This window comes from Petaurus breviceps, unplaced genomic scaffold (genome assembly GCF_028583685.1).
Source record: "Petaurus breviceps papuanus isolate PSGF00001 unplaced genomic scaffold, PetGlider_PUasm1.0 90845, whole genome shotgun sequence".
NCBI lineage: Eukaryota > Metazoa > Chordata > Mammalia > Diprotodontia > Petauridae > Petaurus > Petaurus breviceps.
The window spans coordinates 26,425,475-26,449,769 of record NW_027187359.1 but is presented as its reverse complement, the minus strand read 5'-3'; the positions used below and the strand labels follow the sequence as shown (position 1 = coordinate 26,449,769).

The 24,295-nt window shown below is 35.1% G+C and overlaps 1 protein-coding gene across 3 annotated transcripts in view; it reads right to left on the bottom strand.

The window, feature by feature from the left end:
* NOL10 (nucleolar protein 10) overlaps nt 1-23,970 on the bottom strand; it is a 123,845-nt gene extending 99,875 nt beyond the window's left edge. For all 3 annotated transcript variants that reach the window (XM_069072265.1, XM_069072266.1, XM_069072267.1), the window contains exons 1-9: nt 23,785-23,970; nt 21,285-21,330; nt 16,421-16,519; nt 12,121-12,198; nt 10,418-10,455; nt 7,000-7,136; nt 6,125-6,190; nt 4,451-4,511; nt 2,823-2,908 (exon numbers count right to left, since the gene is read on the bottom strand). In XM_069072265.1, coding sequence (XP_068928366.1) covers nt 2,823-2,908; nt 4,451-4,511; nt 6,125-6,190; nt 7,000-7,136; nt 10,418-10,455; nt 12,121-12,198; nt 16,421-16,519; nt 21,285-21,330; nt 23,785-23,850 — 677 coding nt within the window. In that variant the 5' untranslated portion in view covers nt 23,851-23,970. The remainder of the gene's footprint in view (nt 1-2,822; nt 2,909-4,450; nt 4,512-6,124; nt 6,191-6,999; nt 7,137-10,417; nt 10,456-12,120; nt 12,199-16,420; nt 16,520-21,284; nt 21,331-23,784) is intronic.
* Between the last annotated feature and the right edge of the window lie 325 nt (nt 23,971-24,295).

The window sequence follows — 24,295 nt, the reverse complement described above, 5'->3', positions numbered from 1 at the left end:
AGATGGGGAGAAAATTTGAAACTCAAAATCTTATGGAAATTTGTTAAAAACTTAAAAAAATGATTAATTTTTAAAAAGAAGTGGTGGTATCTATTATAAAGAGATTTTCTTAAGAATTTAGCTGCAAAGGGCAGAAGAAAGTTAGGATGAGCATACATGAAGGATCAAGTAAAGGTTTTTTCAGGATGGCAGAGACGTGGGCAAATGTGTAAGCAATAGGGAATGAGCTAGTAAAGAGAGACTAAAATAAGTGACAGGGTAGGGGTGATAGAGGGGGCAATTTGTTGGAGGAGATAGGATGGAATAAGATTTCTTGAACAGGTAAAGGGGTTAGTTTTGGCAAGGAGTAAGGCCACCTCATGTGAGACCAGTGACAGAGGAGATAACAAACAGCAGAAGTCTCCTGAGCAACAAGAGATGAGAAAGAGGAAGAAACAGGGAGCTAGTTTTAAATTCTCAATCTCTTCTGTAAAATGTGAGGCAAGGTTCCCAGCTGAGAAGGTGGAAGAAAGAGGAGGCTTGAGGAAGGATGAAAAAGTTTGGAAGAGCCTTGGTGGAGAGTGGGACAGTGAGTTGATAAGTAAGATATAGCAGGAATGTCTACCAGCAGTAAGGGCCCACTTGAGGTTATGTAACAAAAATTTGTACTGAACCCAAGTGAGAAAAGTTGCATGATTTTCTTTACCTTCATTCAGCAACACATATGTAGGAGAAAAGGTGACAAATGAGGGGAGTGATCCAAGGCTGAGGCTTGGCAGGGTGTAATCAGTAATTAGGGTCTGGCATGGATCTGCTAACTGCCAATCAACCACTACTAGTAAAGGAAGTAAAGGAGAAAAATTTTTTCTAGATTATAAAAGCTGGAGGCTCCTGAGCCCCAAAAACTACTGCTAAATGCAGTTAGGATTAAAAACAGCTTAAACAAATGTTTACAGAAATACAGAAATAACTGAAAAATATTATTTGCTCATGGGTTGCATGAACCAATATAATAAAAAAGACAATACTACGTAAAAAATTTATTCATTACAAACTAAACAATCAAAGGATTACTTTATAGAACTAGAAAAAAATGATGAAATTTACATAAAAGAAAAAGAAAGTCAAAAATCTCAAAAGAAATAATGAAAACAAATGGGAAGGACAAGGGTCTAACAGTGCCAGATGTCAAAATATATTAAAAAGCATTTTAAAATGTTCAATGCCAAGATGGAGTAGTGAGGAAGGAACTTTCTGGAGCACTCCCAAATTTTCCTCCAAATAACCTAAAGGTAAAGACTGATTAATAAAGAGAAAAGTTTAAACTTATGTAGTAAGTCATACAAGGGAACAAAGAAAACTTTTCATCACAGAAGTAGTGATAACAATTCACATTTTCAAGTTTTTAAAGTGCTTTTTCTTAACAACCCTGGGGAATAGGTATGCAAATATTTCTATACCTATTTTGCAAATGGGGAAACTGAGATTCAGAAAGATTAAATCACTTGCCTATGGTCACACAGTGAATAAGTGAATTAGATTCTGACCATAAAAATATAGTCAAAATTATGGTGTGTGTGTGTGTGTGTGTGTGTGTGTGTGTGTGCGCGTGTGTGTGTTTCGGGCCAGTACCAAAGAATTATGGAATGTGAAGTACAAATGAAGAGACTTAGTCTGGGCCAGGTAAAAGTTTCAAAAAATTGGGAGAAAAAGGATTCAAACTTCACTAAGAGTCTAAGGTAACTTACAGCAGTTGCATACTGCATAATTTGGGTTTTTTTTAATGGCTGAAACAAAAAAGATGAGTCCTGTTTTACAGCTTCCCCTAAATTAGCTTCAGCTGGACAGCTCCCTAATAAAGTACTATTTTTAAAGAAAATTACTTTAATGACTAGCCTACAGGACTTTTGGAGACAAAACTAATGATTTAGGCATGATTTGGAGCAAATGATCAGGAAGTTCCCTTCCAACCTTGCAACTCTATGGTTCAAGTCATATGGGAAATTAAATATTCATGAAACTCCTTTCATTCTGCTAAGTAATTTTAAAAATGATATGTAAATGAGGCACCATCCTTACCTTCTTATTACATCCTAATAGTTTAATAAGAGAAAGCTCTTAGTTGGACTAATTGCAGGTAGAAGATGGAATTTCTTTTTCTTTTTTGAGGCAACTAGGGTTAAGTGACTTGGCCAGGGTCACACAGCTAGCAAGTATCTGAGGCTGGATTTGAACTCATGAAGATGAGTGCTCTATCCACTGAGCCACCTAGCTGCCCAAGATGTCATGTCTTTACCAAAAAATAGTAATAATAATGCTTATAGGCAAAATTTCATTATAATGAATGTAATTACAAAGGACATTCTATTCCAACTGATACCTGAACATGAATTCCCGTAACATCATTCATGACAAGTGGTCATCCAGGTTCCACTGAAGACCCCCAGTAATGGGGATCTCACTAATTCCTAAAGCAGTCTATTCCACTGCAACTTACTTTTAATTTCCAGGTGCTGCAGACTAGGAATGCCATTTCTTAAACTGCTATCATTGTTTTAGAAATTCCATTGCAACCAACTAGGATGGCCTGCCAAGTGCTTTATACACTAAGTTTCTACTTTAGACTTTTTGTTAACCTTTACTCAAATAAGCAGGGTTCTATTATAGAAGTACTTTTTAAAAAGAAAAAATAAAGATATGAACCTATCACATTTGACACCTTCATACACAGAAATTTTCTAAGGATTTTACTATGTACTATTTTGCTTTAGCTTGAAATATGCATGGGTAAAGCCATAGACTATACTTTGCCTCAAAAATTCAAATCAATTTCTTTTACTTACTCTGTATCAGCAGTGACACTGCTTAAAGCACAGTCTAAGAGTCCAACTCGATTTCGGGTTCTAGGGTCCCAGCATTCAACTCTACCCTAAACAAGAGAAATTAATCATCTGTCAGAAAATCTGTCTTGCCTTAGAAGCAAAAGCATCATCAAATATACTTCAGAGACTGTCATTAACACCATACTAAAATATCCTTATGATATATAGTGAGCAAAGTAAAGACTAATTAATAAGAGAGAAGTTATAACTTGCCCCGAAAGTCATATAAGGGAACAAGGAGCTTCTCATTCCAGAAGAACCGACTATTAATATTTCTGTAACATTTTAAAGTTTTGTTTTTTCCTCACAACTTTGTGAAGTAGGTAATGAAATTATTCTACCCTGTGTTGCAGATGAGGAAGTTGAGGTTCAGAAATGTGCAACTGTTTGCCCATGACCATAAAAGATTCCATAATGATAAGGAAAAAAGATTTAAATTTATGAAGAAAACTTAGGTAATTGTTGAAAAGAAACTAAAAAACAGCTCTTCTTCTTATTGACTACTGATGGTCTAAATTCAAGTATTTCACTAATAAAAGCCAATCTTTCAAATATTCACAAAAACAAAAATTACATTATTTACTGTACTATATTTGACAAAGCTGTATCATCTAGAAATTGTAAGGCAGATATAACAAGTTCTGATCTCAAGATCAAGAGATCTGAACCTGAGGCCCTGGCTCCAAATCTTAGCTCTTCTATTTACTTCCTGTGAGACCCAGGGCAAGTCATGCCCTCTCTCTCTGGGGGTAGGTGATAAATCCTTGTTTCTCTTCCACTCTAAAGTTATGATTCTAAGACACTTCACTTACATGTTTCCTCATCTGTACAAAGGGAATAATACAACTACCTCGTGAGGTGACTGTGGCAAGAGCATTTTTTTAAATCAAATAGAAAAATGCAGGCTGCAAATTTTTTACAAAACACATGATTTGGGGAATTTTAAAATCCACTTTGGCTGATCCACTGTACAAATAATATATTTGCTCTCATAGAATTAAGGAATATCTAGAACTACCAAGTATCCGACACTATACTTTTCTCATGACAGAAAAGCTTCCATGGGGCAGCTAGGTGGCACAGTGAATAGAGCACCGGCCCTGGAGTCAGGAGGACTGGAGTTCAAATCCGACCTCAGACACTTAACACTTACTAGCCGTGTGACCTCGGGCAAATAACTTAATCCCAATTACCCTACCTTGCCCCCTGCAAAAAGAAATAAAAAAGGAAAAAAAGCTTTCATGCCCTCAGTGCTGTTCTTAAAATTTCTAATGAAAGAAAAACACATTACCAGCATGTAACCTATGTCTTGTCTAGCCTATATTTCCTTTACTCTGAGATCTAAAATATTATGTATGTATCTATAAATAAATGTATGCATGCATGTATGTACATACACACATCCCTTTCTAAGTAAATGTACAAGTATATGAGAACTTGTAATAAATGTATCACCAAGGAAACTTCATTTGTTCTGTAACACTGAAACAGGGTAAGTATCAATAGTACTAGCAGACCTTCTAAAAATGTTCCCTACAAAGCCATACTGTATTTCTTTTAAAACAAAAACATAACACTGAAATGCTTACCTCTATTGTGCCTGTGGCAAACAAGCCATGCATGGGATTTATGTCACAAACATTGTTCTCTCTACAATAGTAAAGAAGAAAATGACTGTTAACACTCATTCCTTCTGGCATACAAAACCCTTAAAAGATCAAGCCTCTACAAAAAGTCTGTGAAATGAAGTCAGTTTGACATACTGTGCTTATTTACCAAAGAGAAAGTAGAGCTACAAGAAAGCTCATTGATATGCTAGTGGTCTTCCTTTTTGGAACAAAAAAGGATAAGAACCAAGGTCATCTCATGCCTAAAAAAGCATTCTGTCTTCTACTCTATGTGATTTTAAATAAATGAAGACATAACAAAATATGAAATTGTCAACGACATGGAAGAGTTCAACATTCCATGAGATACTGTGAGAAACTGAGAATTCCAAGTTAAAGCTATTGGAAAAGACAGTAAGGTACAAGGAAAAGACTATAAAGTTACAGTCACAAACCCATATTCAAAACTCAGCTCTCCTACTTAAACAGGTGTGCCTTTGGAGAAGCTATTTCACTTCCCTAGATTTCATTTTCATCCTCTGTAAAATGGAGTTGTAAAATATAATCTCTAAGGTCTTTTTTTTTAGCTTAAAGTCCTATGATCATATTCGGAAGACAATGAAATGACCGACTTAATCCTTTGTTGAAATTATGACATGCTCAGTGTATAATACTTCTTTGTTAATTAAATAATGTATTCTGAAACGAATATCTTTAAAGAGGAGAACTATCAAAGAGATGATCAAGTCAAGGCTGAGCTGAAAGTTCTTACCAGAAAGAAAATAATCATGTATTTGTTTTTCATCCCTATTTTACTCTCTTCATTTTAGAATCCTCCCAAAATAGTTTTAAAAATATATATATATTTACATTCACATTTGGAAAACTCTTTTTTACATGAGAAACAAAAGAATGCAGATCTTTCAAAATGTTTGTCCCCTACTAAAAAATGCTGGATCTAGAATTTCAAGCTCTGTATTCAAATCCTGACTGTTACATTCTGTCTGTGGAACCTTAACCAAATCATGACATGGCTTTAAGTCTCAGTTTGCTCATTTATAATGTGAGCAGGTTGAACTAGCTGACCTCTAAAGTTTCTTCCAGCTCTGCACCTATGGGTAACTATCAACCAAATTTGTTAACAAAGTCAAATGCAAAATTTCTTCAACAAAATAATCAGGACCATCCAAAGTACTGTGGATAATGCAAAAAAGGGGGGGAAATCTTTTCTGATGTTGACTATATTAAACCCCTTTTAAAATTATAACTTGAAAGAAATAAAATATTTTTAGAAAATTTATGTGGGGTTTTTGAAAGTAGAAAGGCCTTCTTTTAAAACTTCCAATGAGAATATATTCCTTTGAATTAGCATAACACAGAGTTCATAAGACGTGGGATCAAATTCTACCTTTAACTCGTGTATCAGCACAGACTCTTGCTTTATTAATATGGGCAAGGCATTTAGCCTCTTTAAGCATCAAATAATTCTTTAAGACTAAATTATAGATGGATTATAATCTGTGCTAATGTAAGGAGTTCCCACACCTAAGAAATTACAGGTCCTTTGCCTTATGGACACTTGTAACCTAGGAAGTTTAACTTTGGCTCCCCCTACAGATTGAAATCAAGTATTCCTTAAATTGGAGAAATACTCACGCAGAATCTGTTTGGAGAGGATTCAGGTACCGTCCTTGTTCTAAATTTAACCGGTATACTTCAGAGCTAGGGAAGAAAAGCTATAGTTACTCATTTGATAAATTAAATCTACATAATTTTAAAACTAATTGTATAATGGTAGGCCTTTTAACCATCATAATGCCTTCATGACATCCCTTTCATTAAAAATGAATACTAAACTCTAGAAAAGTTAGCTAGCACTTTCTGTGAATTTGCTTACACAAAAACTATTTTTTAAAACATACATGCAGCACTTTAGTAAACTAAATTCAAAATCAGTTCACAAAAAGTTTAAGAAGTGAGACTAGCACAATGCTACTGTGGATCTGGCTGGCTCAACTGGTTAGAACATTATGCCAATTAAAGTCATAGATTAAGTCCCCACTAGGAACCAGTAGTTTCATTCTATATAGATTTATGACCAGAGACTGAAATCCTAACTCCAATGTGTAATACTGAAAATATATCACTTCAGTCACAAAGGAAATCAGAAAAAAGCATGAAGGCAGTAGGGGGGAAGGGATAATAGGAGAACAAATACATAAGCACACTTGAAAGTCAGGTTCAAAGAACACAATCAAAGCAAAATAGCACTATCTCTGAAAACTACTTCTACTGAGCTAAGTTTTTCTCTTACAAACCCATTACACATTACAAATTAGATGACTACTTTTCAAGAACAAAGTTTATCCTGTATAATACCCACCTTCAGTATGACTTGATTTTACCATGATATATGTAATTAATCTCCAATTTTAACATTAAGAAAAATAACCAACTAACTAGTGGACATTTTAACAAATGCTAATCGTGGATAGAGTAGAGGAAGCCCATATAGCAGGTTCAATCAATACCTTGCGCCAACGAAGTACAAATCACAGGATGGATAGTGATAAGAAAAATCCCTCCCAAACTTGGGTATTCTGGTTTTGTAATAAAAACCTGATTGTGAATGAAATTCAATATATCTGTCATTGTGTAGGAAGACAATCTGAAAAATATAACCAAAGAATGAGTTTTGTTGGGCCTCTAGGCAGAATTTTAACCATCAAGCACCTAGCATCATGCCTTGCACACAGGAATCACTTAGTAATATTGTATTGTTATAATTAAAGGTTATCACCAATGAGAACAGATTCTTGAACAGATATGCTATAGACCAGAAGTTTCTATACTCTTTCCATCAATAAATCAACAAGTATTTATTCAATGCCTATTTCATGCCAGGCATTGTACTAGATGCTGGGGATAAAAATACAAAAAATAAAATAATCTCTTCTCTCAAAGAGCTCACATTCTACCAGAAGATGTGTGTGCACGTGTGCGCACACACACACACACACACACGTATGTATTATGAATATATATTTCATACAAAGCAATTAAAAACAAGACAGCTAGGGAAACATGGCCCTAGCCATTGAGGGTATCAGGAAAGGTTATACTTGAGCTAGTATTGAAGAAATCAGGTATTCTTTGAGGTGAAATTGAAGAGGGTATGCATTCTCATCTTATAGGAAAGCTAGCATCTGATGGCATGCCATGAATGAAGAACAGAGGGAAAGCCAGTCTGAATGAAGCATAAAGTATAAGAAGGGAAGAAATCTATAGTGAGGCTAGAATCATTTGGGCCAGGTTGTGAAAGGTTTGGCAGTTTTATTATCCTAGAGGCAATAAGGAGCTACTATACTTTTGAACATATGCCTTATTCTTTTTTTTTTTTTGAGGGCAATTGGGGTTAAATGACTTGCCCAAAGTCACAGGGCTAATAAGTGTGTCAGGTATCTGAGGTCACATTTGAACACGGATCCTCCTGACTCCAGGGCTAGTGCTCTATTCACTCAGCCCCCAGCTACTATACTTTTGAATCAAAATTTCACAGCAGAAAAACATAACCAGAGTATCCTCAATTCAGATTATATAGTCACTTTATAAAAAAGAAAGCTAACTCTAATGAGTTGACTCAGGGACATATTTCTGTAAGTCAGTGGCAATTAGATGACTACAAAGAAATAAATCAAAGCTAATTTAACTGTGTAAACCAAGAAGGTGATAAATATAAATACAAGATCTTTATGAAGTCTTTACAAACTTTTCAACTCAGGTTGTTAATATGATGCAATTATTCTGTAAATAACATTCAACAATGAAAAGAAAATTTATGAGCTTGGTCAACACACAGATGTACACAACACGTTCTTAATTTACAACTTGTAACAAATTTTAAAATAGTTCTCATGGAGCAAGATATTAATTTCTATCCTGTGACAGACAGAACTTAGTTCATGTGAGGAAAATTTAAACTTTGACTACAATAATGTACAGATTATTTGTGTCATACTAATTAATAATCTGTCACTAAAATGTACACTTTTCAAAATTACACAGAAGCTTAAAAGATTTTCATATCATTCATGTATGGTTGCCCAAGTAAAAAAAAAAGTCACTCAGAACCAGCGTACTTTTCTTGCAGTAATCTTTCAAACATCCTTAAAGGCAGTGGGTTTATTTTTTAAACCAGACCTAACAAACTCAGTCAACGTGTTGGGGTTTTTTATCCTTGGTTTCAGAGTTGGCAGAGAGGTGGAGGAGGAAAAATGAGGTAATGAATGTAGTAACATATTAATAAAAATATTAAACTAAAATAGAAAATGATATTACTTAGTTAATTAATTAGTCGGCTTTTATAATCCAAACAGTACTATTCTCTGCTCAATAAGTCTGAATTTCTTTTTTTTTAAGTCTGAATTTCTCAGGTCCTTTGACTTCAATGTAGAAAATGAACTGTTCTCCACAAGTGAATTTCCTCAATAATTAAAGTTTATCCTTTTAAATTATTTTTATTTTAGTGACTTAAGTTTGAAGTCTTCTTTCAGATGTATTAAAATTTTCAAGATATTAACAAAATAATGTCCATTAAAATACAAATGGATTATTTTATAGAACTAAATATAATGACAAAATTCATAAAGGGAAAACAAAGAGAATTATAAACAGGAAGGATGAAAATAAAAACTAATAATGGAAGGACTTACTGTCATGTTTCAGAATATCCTGCAAAGCAATAATTATCAAAATCATGTGGTACCAGGTGAAATTAAAAAAATAAAAGAAACAGAAGGCAGACATAGCACCAAGTGTATATCAGAGATAAGTGTTTAAAGTCTAAGGTTACCACACTGGGGAATTATTATACAGCAAAAATTTTTTTAGGAAAACTGGATGAAATGACAAAATGAACTTTATCCACAATATACTATAAAAAAATTTCATCAGCGTTAAATGATCAGTCATGGTCCCAAAAATAGATAATGAAGTACAACTTTTTGAGTTCAGTACACAAGTGGAGGGCTATGAATGGAGTATATTGTATATACCTTATCAGACTGAGTCTCAGCATCAATTAGTTTTGCTTAACTGTTTTAAGTAGGAAATGATTACCATGTAAAAAACAAATAGCACCAATAAAATTATTTAGCCATCAAAATAATTTTAAAAGCGAATTAAACAGGAACAATATATTTTAATTACAGAAGAAAATGATGGTCTATCAAACAGGTGAATGAAATTATTAAAAATGAAATAGCTTTAAAAGAGGTTTTTATAGCTTTAGTGCTATAAAAATCCAAAGATTTTGCATAGCATAAAACAGCATAACCGTAAGGAAACAGACTGAGGAAAAATCTTCAAAGATACATAATAAATAACAAATATGTAATGATAGTCAAATCTTGTGGACATAAATAGGACATAAACAGCATATAACCAACAACTTTTGTGTGCCAGCAACATTACAAAAGAGATCATCCAAGAGATACAGAAACAGAATAAAACATGTTAGTCACAGAGTGATAGGGATGAAGCACAGATGGTCACAAACAGTTAAAGGAGTCACCTACAATGAAAGTATAGCTCTCAGGATGTATTGAAGGATAGTTGGAATATATTTCCAAATACATTCCAATGACTACATATTATCTGAAGCAATGGGAACACCCAAAGGAAGGGGTCTCCTTTGTTCATAAGATATTACATTTAAAATTCTATACAATGCAAGAGCTAGAATATCACAGAGATAATGTGATCTAAAACCTTATTTTTACAGAAAAAGAAACTGATCCAAGAAAAGCTAAGTGACTTGCCTAACGTCACAGAGGTAGTAAGGGAGCTGGGGTGTGTATCCAGATCCTTTGACTCAAAACCCAGTGCTCTTTTCTCTGTTCTCATACTACCCAAACATAATCATTTAAAAGTTAATGTTGTTAAACATACCTTTGAATAATCATCAGATAATATGTCAAATGTCACAACTGAAAAACAAGAGGAAAAATACATAATCATAAAATATTCATTTGAACCCAAACAATAATATATACAGATATGTTGGTATGTACATAGGGTGTCCTTAAAGAATTAGAGGGGTAGCTGGGTGGTGCAATGAATATAGCACCGGCCCTGGAGTCAGGAGGACCTGAGTTCAAATCTGACCTCAGACACTTAACACAAAACTAGCCATGTGACCTTGGGCAAGTCATTTAAGCCCAACTGTCCTAACTTCTCCCCTTCAAAAAGGGGGGAAAAAAAAGACTTAGAGCAGTTTTAAGCTTTAATAATTTAAGTAGCAGCTTTAACAGTTATATACAATATCCATAATACATATACATAATATTCGTATCACACAAATGAATACTGTATGTAATATATAAATTTGCATGTTGTATCATATATACAAATTTGCATTTTATGTGTTGTGCATATAAATTTACATTTTACATTTAAATACATATATTTGCATTTACACATATATACACACTTGCATATCAGGGTTACCATATTTTGCTGCATAATCATCAGCATCTCATAATTATCCAGTCCAAAAAACTGGTTTACAACTTTTCATCACATAATCATTGCATGGTATAATCCTGTTTGTCATACTGCTTAAAAGGTAAACAGAGCAGCAATGCACTAGTGGCATTGCAAGCCTAGAATTCTCAGCGCACACTCATTGTCAGCACACTCATAGTATATTTTAGAAAGCCGACTTGCATGGTTTGTTTAGAATACTGTAGTACTAACAGTACTGTCACTCAACCCAATGAAGAGCCATAGGTATAAGGGGAGAAGGTAGGCAGAAGATCACATGAGTAATTAATGTAATATGGCAAGATTCGCATCTTCCCAGTTTCAATGCATATTCATGAGTATCCCATGCATCCTAATCTTGCACCAAAGACAGTTTAGTAATAAATGATTTTTAAGTAATAATGGCATAATTTAAAGGAGAAAGAGATCCACATAATGGTCGCACCCCACTTTTTTGCAAAAAATTTGGCATAAAATCTGTGACAATTAACTCATAAAAACTCATAAATTCTATAACTACAGGATTCCCAACCTTCTTTCCTCATAATAAAAGCAGAATGAAATTTCCAGTTTAATCATTTATACATTACACCAAATACAAAAGAAAACAAGTGGCTTACAGACTTCAAAAACTCCCACCACCACTACCTAACTGGAATCCTAAATCAGTATTTGAAAGAAGGGCACTCTCACATGTCCACTGGGCTATCATGTCAATTAAACAGCTAAGTTTACAACACTTTACTTCTCTTTATTCTTCTGGTTCTTTTTAATTTTTAAAGTCAACTGCTCAACAGAAAGGGGGATTTCTCTGTACTTAAAAAAAAAAATAGCATTTTACACAATCGTGAAATACCAAATGAATAGAAACTCTGAAAAAGTATTGTGTAAGTTGTTATCTCCAGTTCCAATAATTTTCAACCCTTTTGGGAAAACAAGAATAAAATAAATAATTAGAATATGGCTTCAATTCTTTAGCCATACCTTTTCTCTCTTCATCCAACACCAGGCAGATTTACAATTTCTCATTTCCATTGAAGGCAGTCAGGCAGGAAAGTAAGCAAGCAGTGTGGACAAACATTAAACATTAGTGTCATTACTTCACTCACCATCTGAATCTAAGCACCTTTCAAATTTCAAGGATAACTGATAGGTGTCATAACATCGAACTCGTGGCTTATATGTACCTACAACACAAAATTAATACAATATAAAAACCAAACTGAATATTTGAATTTTATGGCTAAGAAAGGACAGCATGATGACATTAGTATATAATCATCTAAGGGCAAGGGTAAGGTTGGTCAGCTTCCTGTTATAAAAATGTAAACTATTTACACTCTACAGTTACATGCTTTCTTTTTTTGTTCCACAGGCCCTTTCATCTTTGGGCCATGTGTGCCCAGGAAAGTTCTTGCTGCCATCACCTAGCTGGTTCCACTTACTTCCTTCTACACAGCATACAACTTAAATCAGTTCAATTTCTGCCACCTTTTCTAATGTAGATTTATCCACAGTTTTAATATATCTGTACCATTATATTTCATAAGTGTCAACAATCATGGAGTTGTCAGCTCCCCTTTCAATGTTAAGCATTCTAATCTTATTTCCACTTGGGAAAAAAAAAAGGAGTATGCAAACATTGAGAGTACTGGGTGCTACTGTCTGGAATTATAATATTATCAAACTTAAAATTCCATGTAGTTTAGATTAGATTTACAAAGACACTTCACAAAGAAAAAGCCATACTAATATAAATTACCATACCAACTAGCACACAACATCAACAATCCTTATTTTCATTTAGAATTAAGACACCGTCAAGAAGCAAGTTAAGAGAGTGTGAAAAAACAGTGAACTGGGGCTTAGAAGATCTTGGTGTTAGTCTTTAGTTCAACTATTTCCCAGTCATGTGACCCTGGGCAAGTTGTTAACTTCTTCTGACTCAATTTCCTCACCTGTAAAATAGGGATTGGATTACATTCAAAAAGTACTTATTAATTGCCTGGGACTACATTCTACTGGGGGGAAAAATAGTATCTGCCCTGTCTACCTCACAGGGTTCTTGTGAGACTAAAGTAATAATGTGAAAACACTTTGTAAACTAAAATGTTACAGATGAGAGGTAGAAAAAGCAGTAATACCGTACCTAGTACAAATGATGATCACATGCATACAGCTTATGCAATACCAATATGAAATTTAAGGGTAGAAAAAAGGATGAGAAAAGTGTGATTTTACATTTTTTTAACAGAACTAAATACGGCATGTGAAAACTAAATAAATCCATAAGAGTATCTAGTGATACAAATAAATATGACTATATTTTCAAAACATAAGTTCTGAATATTATTACAGAACACACCTGGTACAGTGTCTAATAAATGTGTACAGGCTGATTTTCAAGATAAATGAAGAAGGGAATGAAATCAAAGGTGAGGAAAAAAGGATCTCAGAATTCATTGCTGTAAGCAAAAAAAGGTGAGTAAGAAAGTAAGAACTATCAACTCAGGGGCAGCTAGGTGGCGTAGTGAATAGAGCACTGGCTCTGGAGTCAGGAGGACCTGAGTTCAAATTCAACCTCAGACACTTAACACTTACTAGCCACGTGACTTTGGGCAAGTCACTTAACGCCAACTGCCCTACCCTCCCCCCTCCAAAAAAGGAAAAAAAAAAACTATCAACTCATTTGCCTACTTTTCTATATATTTAAAACTTTTATGAGGATACTCTAAAAGGATATTAAGACCAACCTCCATAAGTGAATATTAGAAAGTGATAGGTAACCCTTTTAAAAGTGACATTTCCACCATTTCAAACTGAATGGCCAAGGATAAGGCATTTGGGCAACCACTTATGAAAACTGGATGACTTGATCTCTTCACCTAGATTCATGACTTTCTGAACTGATGACTTTTGATCTTTGTCTCCTATTGGAAATAATTCACGTGCCTGATGTTCGTGAATCAAAGTGAAAGTGTGTGTATGTATATAAGAGACATTCCAGGTCAAATAAAGTAGAGAAAAATATGCTTTCATGGGTTTTCTACATAATTAAAAATGAGATAGATTTTTTCCTAGTTATTGTGTAGTGGTTTAGAGTGTTGGACTTGGAGTCAGGGTAACCTGGAGTCAGTCACCTTTTGACACTTAGTAAGTATGTGATCAAGTGCAGGTCATTTAAGAGCTCTGAACCTTCATTCCCTTCTCTATAAGGTGGAAATAACAATGCCTACCTCACAGACTTATTGTGAGGAAAGAATGAAATACTGCTTGTTAAAGGTTTTTAAAGATTTTAAAGCATCAAAAAATATGATATTTCATAGTAAACCACATTACCATACAAAATTGACTATTAATACATATATTATAAGATCCCAATATGTCTACCGCTTGTAGACTACAAAAATAATTAAGTGATCATTTGTTACGTGATTATTAGGTGTAACACTAAGGAGACAAAAAAAATAGTCTCTGCATTTGATTTCATGAAGCACAATGTTACTTTGGTATGTCTCTTCCTACAAGGGAAATTGCATGTATGTGTCACACAAGATTCCTTGAAAGATATGAAATAATCCAGTTCAAAAACCCTTTGATTTTTAACATCAACATATAAAAGAGACAAAATCAATCAAGAAGTATTTATTAAGTGCCTGCTACATGTCAGGCACTATGCAGGAATCAGGGGATAAAACAAAATCGGCACAGCTCTCATGGAGCTGACATTATATCAAGCTGCTCACCATCATCAAGGGATACACTGTATCCTGAATAGACACTGGAAACAAATAGTGCTTCCAGCCAACATCAGAGGAAGCAGCCCCTACTGAGATGAAACCTGGCAGCTGCTCTTGCAGGTGTTAAAACCACTGCTACTTAAGAACCTGAAAAGAAACCTCCTTGTACAGACAAATGGGTCAACCTCAGAAACTGAATATTTTATCTATGAAAGTGACATTAAAGAAGAGGCATTACCACTTGCTTTGCAGTTGCAGCCTAAGACCCACAGAACCTTTCCATCTGACTTGTAGCAGGAAAACTTGCAGATGCGCTATTTCCCCATTAGTACATGGGTTCTTTAAGAGCAGGAATTGTCTTACCTTTCTAATTGTATCCCCAATGCTTTGCCTAGAGTGCTTAAGTACTTCATTCATTCATTCATTCACATTCATTTATAGTGAACTGGGCCCAGAATTAAACAGGAGAAAGCTGGCTTGATGGCCTTTGAGAAATGGCAGAGTTCTTTTAATTAATCCAAATTTCTCCCTAAAACAAAGGTTCGTGTTTGCTGGTGGTGATGTGTGTCTCTAAGTCACAGAAGACTACAAGCTATAAAGAACTAATTTTCCTGTTATATAAAACAAAAACTGATGACAGATGACGTCCTTGTAATAACTTATTCTAGTCTTAAAATATTAGTGGAATCAAAGAGATGAAGGGGTCTTGTTTTCTATTGCTATAGAAATTATATGGTTATTAGTAGAAGTGGTTTTTTTTTATCCATTTTAGTTTGTTTTTAACCAAAAGAAACTTTCTCCAATTTTTAATAGAAAAAAGTTCTAAATTTATTTTGAGATGAGTAATCCAATTATGACTATCTTTTAACTAAAACTCTTCAGCCTCATTGTGATGTTTTTTGGACTTTGGTATCATTTTGATCTTTATTACAATAGTTCCCTACTTACAGCATGGTTTTTAGGCTGCAAACATAATGCAGCACTTTGTAACTTCTTCATAACAAATCTCATTTGTTTCAAGTTGTTCTTTTGTTCACTCATTCTTTTCCTATGAAGTGTCTTGCGAACTCCCTGTCTCTCCTCCATGCCTCCTCATCTGGGGGTGACCCCTATCACAGGGGTGAGGGAGTCTATCCCATATACTAGAGATTTTGTGTTAACATTTCCAAATTCACTGGCATGTCACTAATCTGGGGGGGAAAACAAAAAAAAAAATCCAAGGAAATAATGCCATGTCTATAAATTTTCGTAGATACTATGTTTATTATATTGTTATTACATGATGAGGGACAGTCCTAATATGAAATGTCAATGAAATGATAAAATTAAAACATCAGATAAAAGATTCAGTCTTAAAAGTTAGGAGACCTCAAATGTCTTCTAGTCCAACTATAATCTGAAACAGTATTTCTATAATGTCCTGAACAAATGATCACACAGTCCCTAATTAAAGATATGTAATAACAGAGAACTCATTACCTCTAGGGGTCACCCATTCTATTTTTGGACAACTATAATTATTGGTTAACTTTTTTTTCCTTATAATTTGCTGAAATGTGCTTAAAATTGAAAGCTACAACTGTCAAAATGACTGTGCTATCACTATAGTATACCTAAAGTGACTATTTTCATTACATTTTCTATAAATGGATAAAATATTAAAACTTACCAGTTGCTAAAATATACTGTCCATCTTTTGACACTTTAATAGTGGTGCTAACCGTGGGCATCTCAAAATCCTGGATAAGTTCAATTCTCCTCCGAATATCTACAGAGGAACAGAACAAGGAAAAAAAATGTAATGAACAGATGCATGAAATTCACCAGGTACTAACTTGTTCTATATGGAAAAAAAGAGGCCCAGTTTCCATGTACAAAGTGTTCACATCAAAAGTTACCAATTGCTATATCATTCTAGGCCATCTGTAAGTAATCCCAAATTGCCTCCTCCATTAAATAAGGATGACTACTGGGTTTATTTTTTATTTTTTGGAGGGAGGAAGGCAAGGCAATTGGGGTTAAGTGTCTTGCGCAAGGTCACACAGCTAGTAAATGTGTCAAGTGTCTGAGGCTGTATTTGAACTCAGGTCCTTCTAACTCCAGAGCCGGTGCACCACCTAGCTGCCCCTGGGTTTCTTTTTTAAACCCTGTACTTTGTATACTTGCACCTTTTAGTTTTCCATATTAGAGGTGACAAACATTAATTCTAAAAAATATCTCTATAAAGAAAGCATCCATAGTATTAAAGAATGAGGAGAAAGGGGCAGCTAGATGATGCAGTGAATAGAGCACTGGCCTTGGAGTCAGAAGGACCTGAGTTCAAATCCAGACTCAAACACTTAACACACACACACACACACACACACACACACACAAAACTAGCCGTGTGACCTTGGGCAAGTCACTTAACCTCAATTGCCCTACCTTCTCCCCTCCAAAAAAAAAAATGAGGAGAAAAAGTTAAGTACAATAAATTTAACCTACCACCACTTGGTTGAAAGGAATACAAATTTATTAGAATTTTGCAAAAATCTTGTTTTATTTGACCCTTGGGTCTTCTTTATTTTAGGTATAAAGAACCAAACAGAAAAATATTTGTTTATTTCTGTAGAACTTTCAACTCATGTAAGAAAATAGTCAGCACTATTGGGGATGTCAGTACTACCTGTTTAACTCAGATTAGCACAGGTTAAAATCTTTAGAGAAAGGAAGAAAAGCAGAACCTCCTGAGATACTAAGGCAATGACTGATACCTGCATTTATCTGTCCAAGTTTTTTTTTTCCCTATGTAATATGTGTTACTATTGTATGTGTTCAGGATATTATAATGTGACAAATTCAGAAAGATGTATTACCTGTGGGACAATGGGAAAGATATAAAGATGTCACGACTAAGGTCAGTTAGTCAATATGCCCTTATTAGGTGCCAGGCACTATGCTAAGCACTAGAAATACAAAGAAAGGCAAAGATAAGTGCCTGATCTCAAGGAGCTCACAGTCTAATGAGGGAGACAACACACACACAATGGTCAAATAAGATCTATACATGGTCATTTCATAGGGAAGACACTAACATTAAGGAAGCTCAGGGAAGGTTTCTTGTAGAAGACACAACTTTAGCTGAGAGTTAAAGGAAGTCAGGAAGGAGAGAAAGCATTCTACTCATCAGGGACAGTCAACGAAAATACAAGGAAGTCGGAGATGGGAGTATCTTGTGCAAGGAACAGCAAGTAGGCCAGTGTCACTATATCGTAAAATATGGGAAAGGGATTAAAAGCCTGAGAAAAACAATAAGGTGAGAAAAGCTCAGGTTATAAAAGACTTTAAGAATTAAACTGAATTTTATATATGATCTTAGAGGTAATAAGGAGGCACTGAAGTTAGGTACTATCATTTTGGTAGCCAAGTGGAAAATGAACTGGAGTTGGGACACTAGAGGAGACCAACCAGAAGCCAATTCCAATAGTCCAGGCAGGCAGAAGTGGATGAGGATCTATACCAGGCAGGTGGCAGTATCAGAGAAGAGAAAGAGACACATATAAGAGATGTCATGAAGGTAGAAACAATAGAACCTGGTAACAGATTGGAATGGAGGGGTAAAAGTGAAGATTCAAGGTTGACACCCAAGTTGAGAGCTTAGATGACTGGCAGGATGGTGGTACCCTCAACAGCAACAGAAAGTTTGAAAGAGGGGAGGGTTTGGATGGAAAGAAGAGTTCAGTTTTTGACGTGCTGAGATCTAGATCTCTACAGGACATCCAGGCTAAAATTTCCAAAGGCATTGGATAATGTCTGGACTAAGGAGACAGACTGGGAATGGATAAAGAGAAAGAGAATCAAAAAAGGGATTGAACGAAAAGAGGAAAGAAAGAATGGCCAGTCAGATAGGAGAACCAAAAGAAAAAGAAGAAAGAAAACTCTTGGGGCAGCTAGGTGGCGCAGTGAAAAGAGCACTGGCCCTGGAGTCAGGAGGACCTGAGTTCAAATCTGGCCTCAGACACTTAACACACACACCCAAAAAAACTAGTCATGTGATCTTGGACAAGTCACTTAACCCCAATTGCCCTTCCAAAAAACAAAAACAAACAAAGAAAACTCTAGAAAAAGAGAAGAAAAGTAAAACCTAGAGTGAAGCGAATATCTGAGGAAAAAAGGTCATTAACAGTATCAAAGGCTGCAGAGAGGTCAAGAAGGATGAGGACTGAGAAAAGGTCATTAGATGTGGCAAATAAGTGATCAATGGTAACTTTGATCAGTTTGAGCAGTTTCAATTGAATGACAAGATCAGAAGACAGACTATAAGAGAATTAAGAAAAAAAGTGAGAAGAAAGGAAATGGAGGCAAGTCTTGATTATAGATGGCTTTATCAAGGAGTTAGGCCATCAAAGGGAAGAAAGATATAAGGCAAGAGCTAGGAAGAAGGAATTATCAAGTAAGGTTTGTTTTTTATTTTTAAAGACCTGGGTGGGTGGAGGGGGAGTAGGAAAACAGCCAGCAAACAGGAAAAGTAAGGATGACTTTTAATCTGCACCAGGAGAAAACCAGTCACACCATTACTATTATAAAAGTGATGACAACAAATTAAAAATTCAGGGGAAAAAAAATACAGAAAATGCAAGTGATCAGAGGGGTCCAAAAAAGTAAATAAGATATCAGGCACTCTTTTGTTAAGGGTAATACATTTTTTTTTTTTTTGCTTTTTGGAGGGCAATTGGGGTTAAGTGACTTGCCCAAGGTCACATGGCTAGTATGTGTGTTAAGTGTCTGAGGCTGGATTTGAACTCATATCCTCCTGACTCCAGGGCCGGTGCTCTATTCACTGAGCCACCTAGCCACCCCAAGGTTAGTGCATTTTAAAATAAATGACAGTTTTGAACTTTTAAATTAAAAAAAAAAATTTTTTGTTGCCAGTTACTAAGTTATAAAGACAGCATGAAGTAGTAAACAGAGAGCTAAGCCCAAAGCCAGTACAAGTTGCATTCAAATTATGCTTCTGACACATGCTGGCTGAGATCCTTGGCTAGTTATATAACTTCCAGGGAACTAAGCTCTAGGGAACTCTCTAAAACTATAAGTTGTTGGTAGTAGTAGTTTCTGCATTTGGGAGTTCTCTATACCAATGAAATTACAAGCTGAATTCCTATCCCTAATAAAGAGTAATAAAAATTTATCAAAATGAAGTACTGTTATTATATCAAACATGGGATTCAAACTACTTCAACTCTCCAGACCCTTTACCACAAACATTACCATGTTCCTCAATAAATACTTGCTGAAAAAAGGAGGCTATTATACTCTAAATAAGGAATTCAGGAGTTTAAACCTGAGGTAGGAAATTTCAAGTACCCAATCACAAAAAGAGTACATAAATGGATTTTTTCCCAATGACTTTGAAAATATTCCACTTGAAAGTGTCAGAAGTAAGACTGAATATTAATGAATATCATTAGACTATAATTTTCATGTGTCTTCAATTTTATACTTTAATTTCCAAGCTTGGTACTAACCCTCTCTGTATTTAAAACTATAACACTATGTTTAAAGAAAAAAATTTTAACCTGGAAAGACCTATGTGAACTGATGCTGAGTGAAGAGAGCAGAACCAGAACATTGTACAAAGTAACAGCAACATTGTGAGATGACCAATCTTGATAGACTTAGTCCTTCTCAGCAATGAATGATCTAAGACAATTCCAAAAACTCATGATGGAAAATGCTATCTATATCCAAAGAAAGAACTATGGAGTCTGAATGCAGATTAAAACATACTATGCATACTATTTCCTCGTTTTTGACTGTTTTTTCTTCCTCATGGTTTTCCCTTTTTGTTCTGATTCTTCTTTCACAATATGACTAATGTGGAAATATGTTTAAAATGATTATACATGTATAGCCCATATCAGGCTGCATGCTGTCTTGGCGTGGGGGAGAGAAAATTTAGAACTCAAAATCTTATAAATGTTGAAAAGTAAAAATAAATCAATCTAAAAAAAAAGTAAAGAACTATGGATTCTTTGAATTTAAGAGGTAGAAAATAGTGTCCACTAATAGTTTAAATGAAAATTTATCTTCAGGTATTAATGCTAGCCAAACTAATTTCCTAAATATATTTATCTATAAATTGTGATTATTTTTTAAATAAAGTACTTCACTAATGTTAAAAAAACACACACACAACTTTTTAAACTTCATGCTCCCTAAAAAGGAGTTTAAAAAAAAAAGGAAAACAATCAGTCTAAAGGAAACCTCTCACATATGGCAAAGAATAAAAATGCAAAATATCTAAGGAAAATTATTCACTATATCCCACTCGAGATGACATATCTTTGATATTTTTCATCTATTTTTACACACACAGCCAAAACTGAATAAGCTAAAAAGATTTGTGATTCAGACTTATTGATTTATGTATCAAATACTGGTTTGGTTAAAAAAGCAATGCTTCTTCTTGGTTCTGTATCTTAAGATTGGCAAATAAAATTTAAATAGGGAATTATACTAGATTAGAGAAATAAAAAAAAAATTAAACTCACCAACATCTTTTTTTTGCAGTGCTCTCTTCTTTCTGTCAGAAAGCCACTGAAAGAAAATTTATTTTCTCATCATTATGTCATACAAGAGTTGAGAGATGTAATTTAAATAAACAGTACATTTTAAACTTTACATAATACAGAATGTCATTTTTGGAAGTAATTTTTAAAAATTACAACCAAAATGATTAAGTTCCACTAAACTCTTCATAGGGTGGTGTCAATTATCAAAACATAAGTTCTGATAGATCCTACCAAGCTGGAAAGGTTTTCAGTAGTGTCAATCTAAGTAAATTCCAAAGAAATATATCATCAGAAAATTGGCTACAAGGTGATGAATTATTAGTCCAAAACAATACATGAAATCATCTAAGATGCAGAAATATTATCAGCTCTGGTGGAAGGAATACCTATAATGACAAAATCATTAATCTTGTGATGTACTGAAAAAACAGATTATTAGAATCACAGATTTGAATCTGGAAGGAACCTCAAAGTACTATTCCCCACTCACTTTATAGTTGAAGAAACTGAGCTCCAAGAAGGTTACATGATTTGCTTAAGGTCACATAAGCTAGTAAATATTAGAGGTAGGATTTGAACAAATGTTCCTAGACCATTTCCAAGGTGCCATGTTACCTTTATTATGTACCTTGTTCTTAGTATCCTGCTTAACAACTTCAATTCTAAATAACTCACCAGCAAATTTCAAGAAAGTAAATATATTTGTTGCTGTTCCCAATAACTGAATGGTACTACTCACTACTTTTAAGGTTTGGGGAGTAATATGGAACTTTCTTGTTACCACACTGTAAATTTTCCAGTGTAAAAAATGTAAAAGTCATGTCAGTCTTCTTCATTCGGTTTCTATGATTTACCTTAGGCAGCAAAAATTCAAAACGGAAACCAGATAAAAGCTAAGGTTTCTATACTACATTCTCAACCTCAAAATATCCTCTTGAATTAACAAAATATAAGCTTCTCCAATGGCAACTCATCCAGGAGTTTCTATACAAAATGACTGCATTCTTGAAGAGCGCATGAGTGCGTGTGTACGTGTGTGTGTTTGTGCGTGTGTAGGTTCAGTACAACAGAATGACAGACCTGAGTATCAGTCCATAATAAGAAATGAAAAAGGTACACTGATGATTCAAAATTGAAAGTTGTACTGGCCAATGACAGTTGATATGGACAAAGAAAGAGAGTACAACTATTTCAAAGAACTATAAATGGTTTATTCCTGCTATAAAATAGAGATGCTGCAGTACAAAGTAACAAGGTTTAAATGACTGACACAAATTATGGGAGCTTACCCAAAAAAGAACAAGCATTCTCAGGAGTTACTGAATATACTGAAGTCACTATTAAAAAAACACCTGAATAACTAGAATTTTTCAGGCATGGGACTTGTAATAAAACTCATAATATCACTTATATTGTGTCAGATACAGAGAACAACAGGATTCTCAATTAACTAACACATGATTAAGTGAACAGGAATGACAACGCAAGCAGAATAAATAATAAACCAAAACACTACCAAATTCAACTTAAAATGATATATCAGTGACTAAAAGACAATGGGCAATGTAAATCTTGGCTGGGAACAATCTCTTCAGCCTTTAAAGAAAAGAGGTAGAATAGTAAATAGATAACTCACACAGGTAACAGTAGAGGATTACCTAGAATCGTGTGATTTCATAAGTGAAAAGGATCTAAAAGGCAATCTAGTCCTCTTTTTACTAGATGATTTATACGGCCTCTTTCACCTTTAAATGCACTCATCAATAAATAAATGAATATTATTGAGGTCAGCCAAAAAAAAAAAAAGGAAACACTCTCAGATCTATTTTTTTTAAGTAAGATTTATTATTGCTCAGAGTGAGCTTCAATTCAACATCAATTCATACTTAGACTTTCTAATAAACCTTCAAAAACCAGAAATGCCGTCAAAGTCAAAATCAAAGAATCCAAGACTTAAAAGGAATCTCAGAAGCCGTCTCGTCAAATTCATACCTACGCGGGAATCCCCTCTAAAACATCCCCACAGGTGGATTATTCGGCCGGTTTGAACACTTTCAGTGAAAGGATACCCACTACCTCCCAAGATAGTCTATCCCACTTGTGGAAAGCTCTAATTATTTTATAATTACCTCTATCTTCTCTCCTCCGCAAGATAAATATCGTACTCCCAGGTTAGCCCTAAAATGTGGGCGTGAACCTGATGCTTTCTCTCCCAGCACTTGCTGTTCTCTCCCAGCACAGAACTCCCAGAAGCTCTCTCCCAGCACTTGCAGGAAGTACATAACGAGCTCCCCGGCCTACGTACGAAAGGACCTCTTCTTCTGTCCGAAGATGCCCCAGAGATGCTGGGTATGGAGCCCACAGGAGCCTGACAGTCCCCGGGACGATAAGCATGAGATGCCGGCAAAGGCGGCACGAGGAAGGAGGCTGGGGTACCCAGGGAGTGCCAGGGAACGCGGGAGGAGGGCACGAAACTCACCTCAGGGAGGGATTTGCCGCAGCTCAGGCTGTAAATCTTGACTTCATTGAGGTTAGAGACCTGCATGGTCTGTCTTCTACTTTCGCCACTCCAGCATTCAAGTCGGAAAATTCTCAGGGTAGCCCACGAGATGCGACGGCGGGCACGCTCCTATGACGCACTTCCGGCTTCGGAGACCGGAAGCGGAAAACTGCTTCGGTAGGAATAAAGAGGGCGGGAAATAACTTTTAAAAATGCCTTCTCCCACTCTCCGCCTTTCACGTTTCCTGAAACGCGCGTGCGTAGTCATTTTGCTATGAGCTATGAAAGCTAATGTTGTTCCTTAGTTACATCCAGTTTGAGGCTCCGTGGGTCTGGAAAGGGGTTTTCCTGCTCTCATATTTCCACAGTAGTAGGTTCTAAGGCGGCCAAACCCTGTAAAGACAGAGTGTTCTATCCTAGGTTAGGGATCTTTGACCCCTTGAAAAAAAAAGGGAAGCGGAGAGAAGCAGTCATTTTTATGTAAAAAATA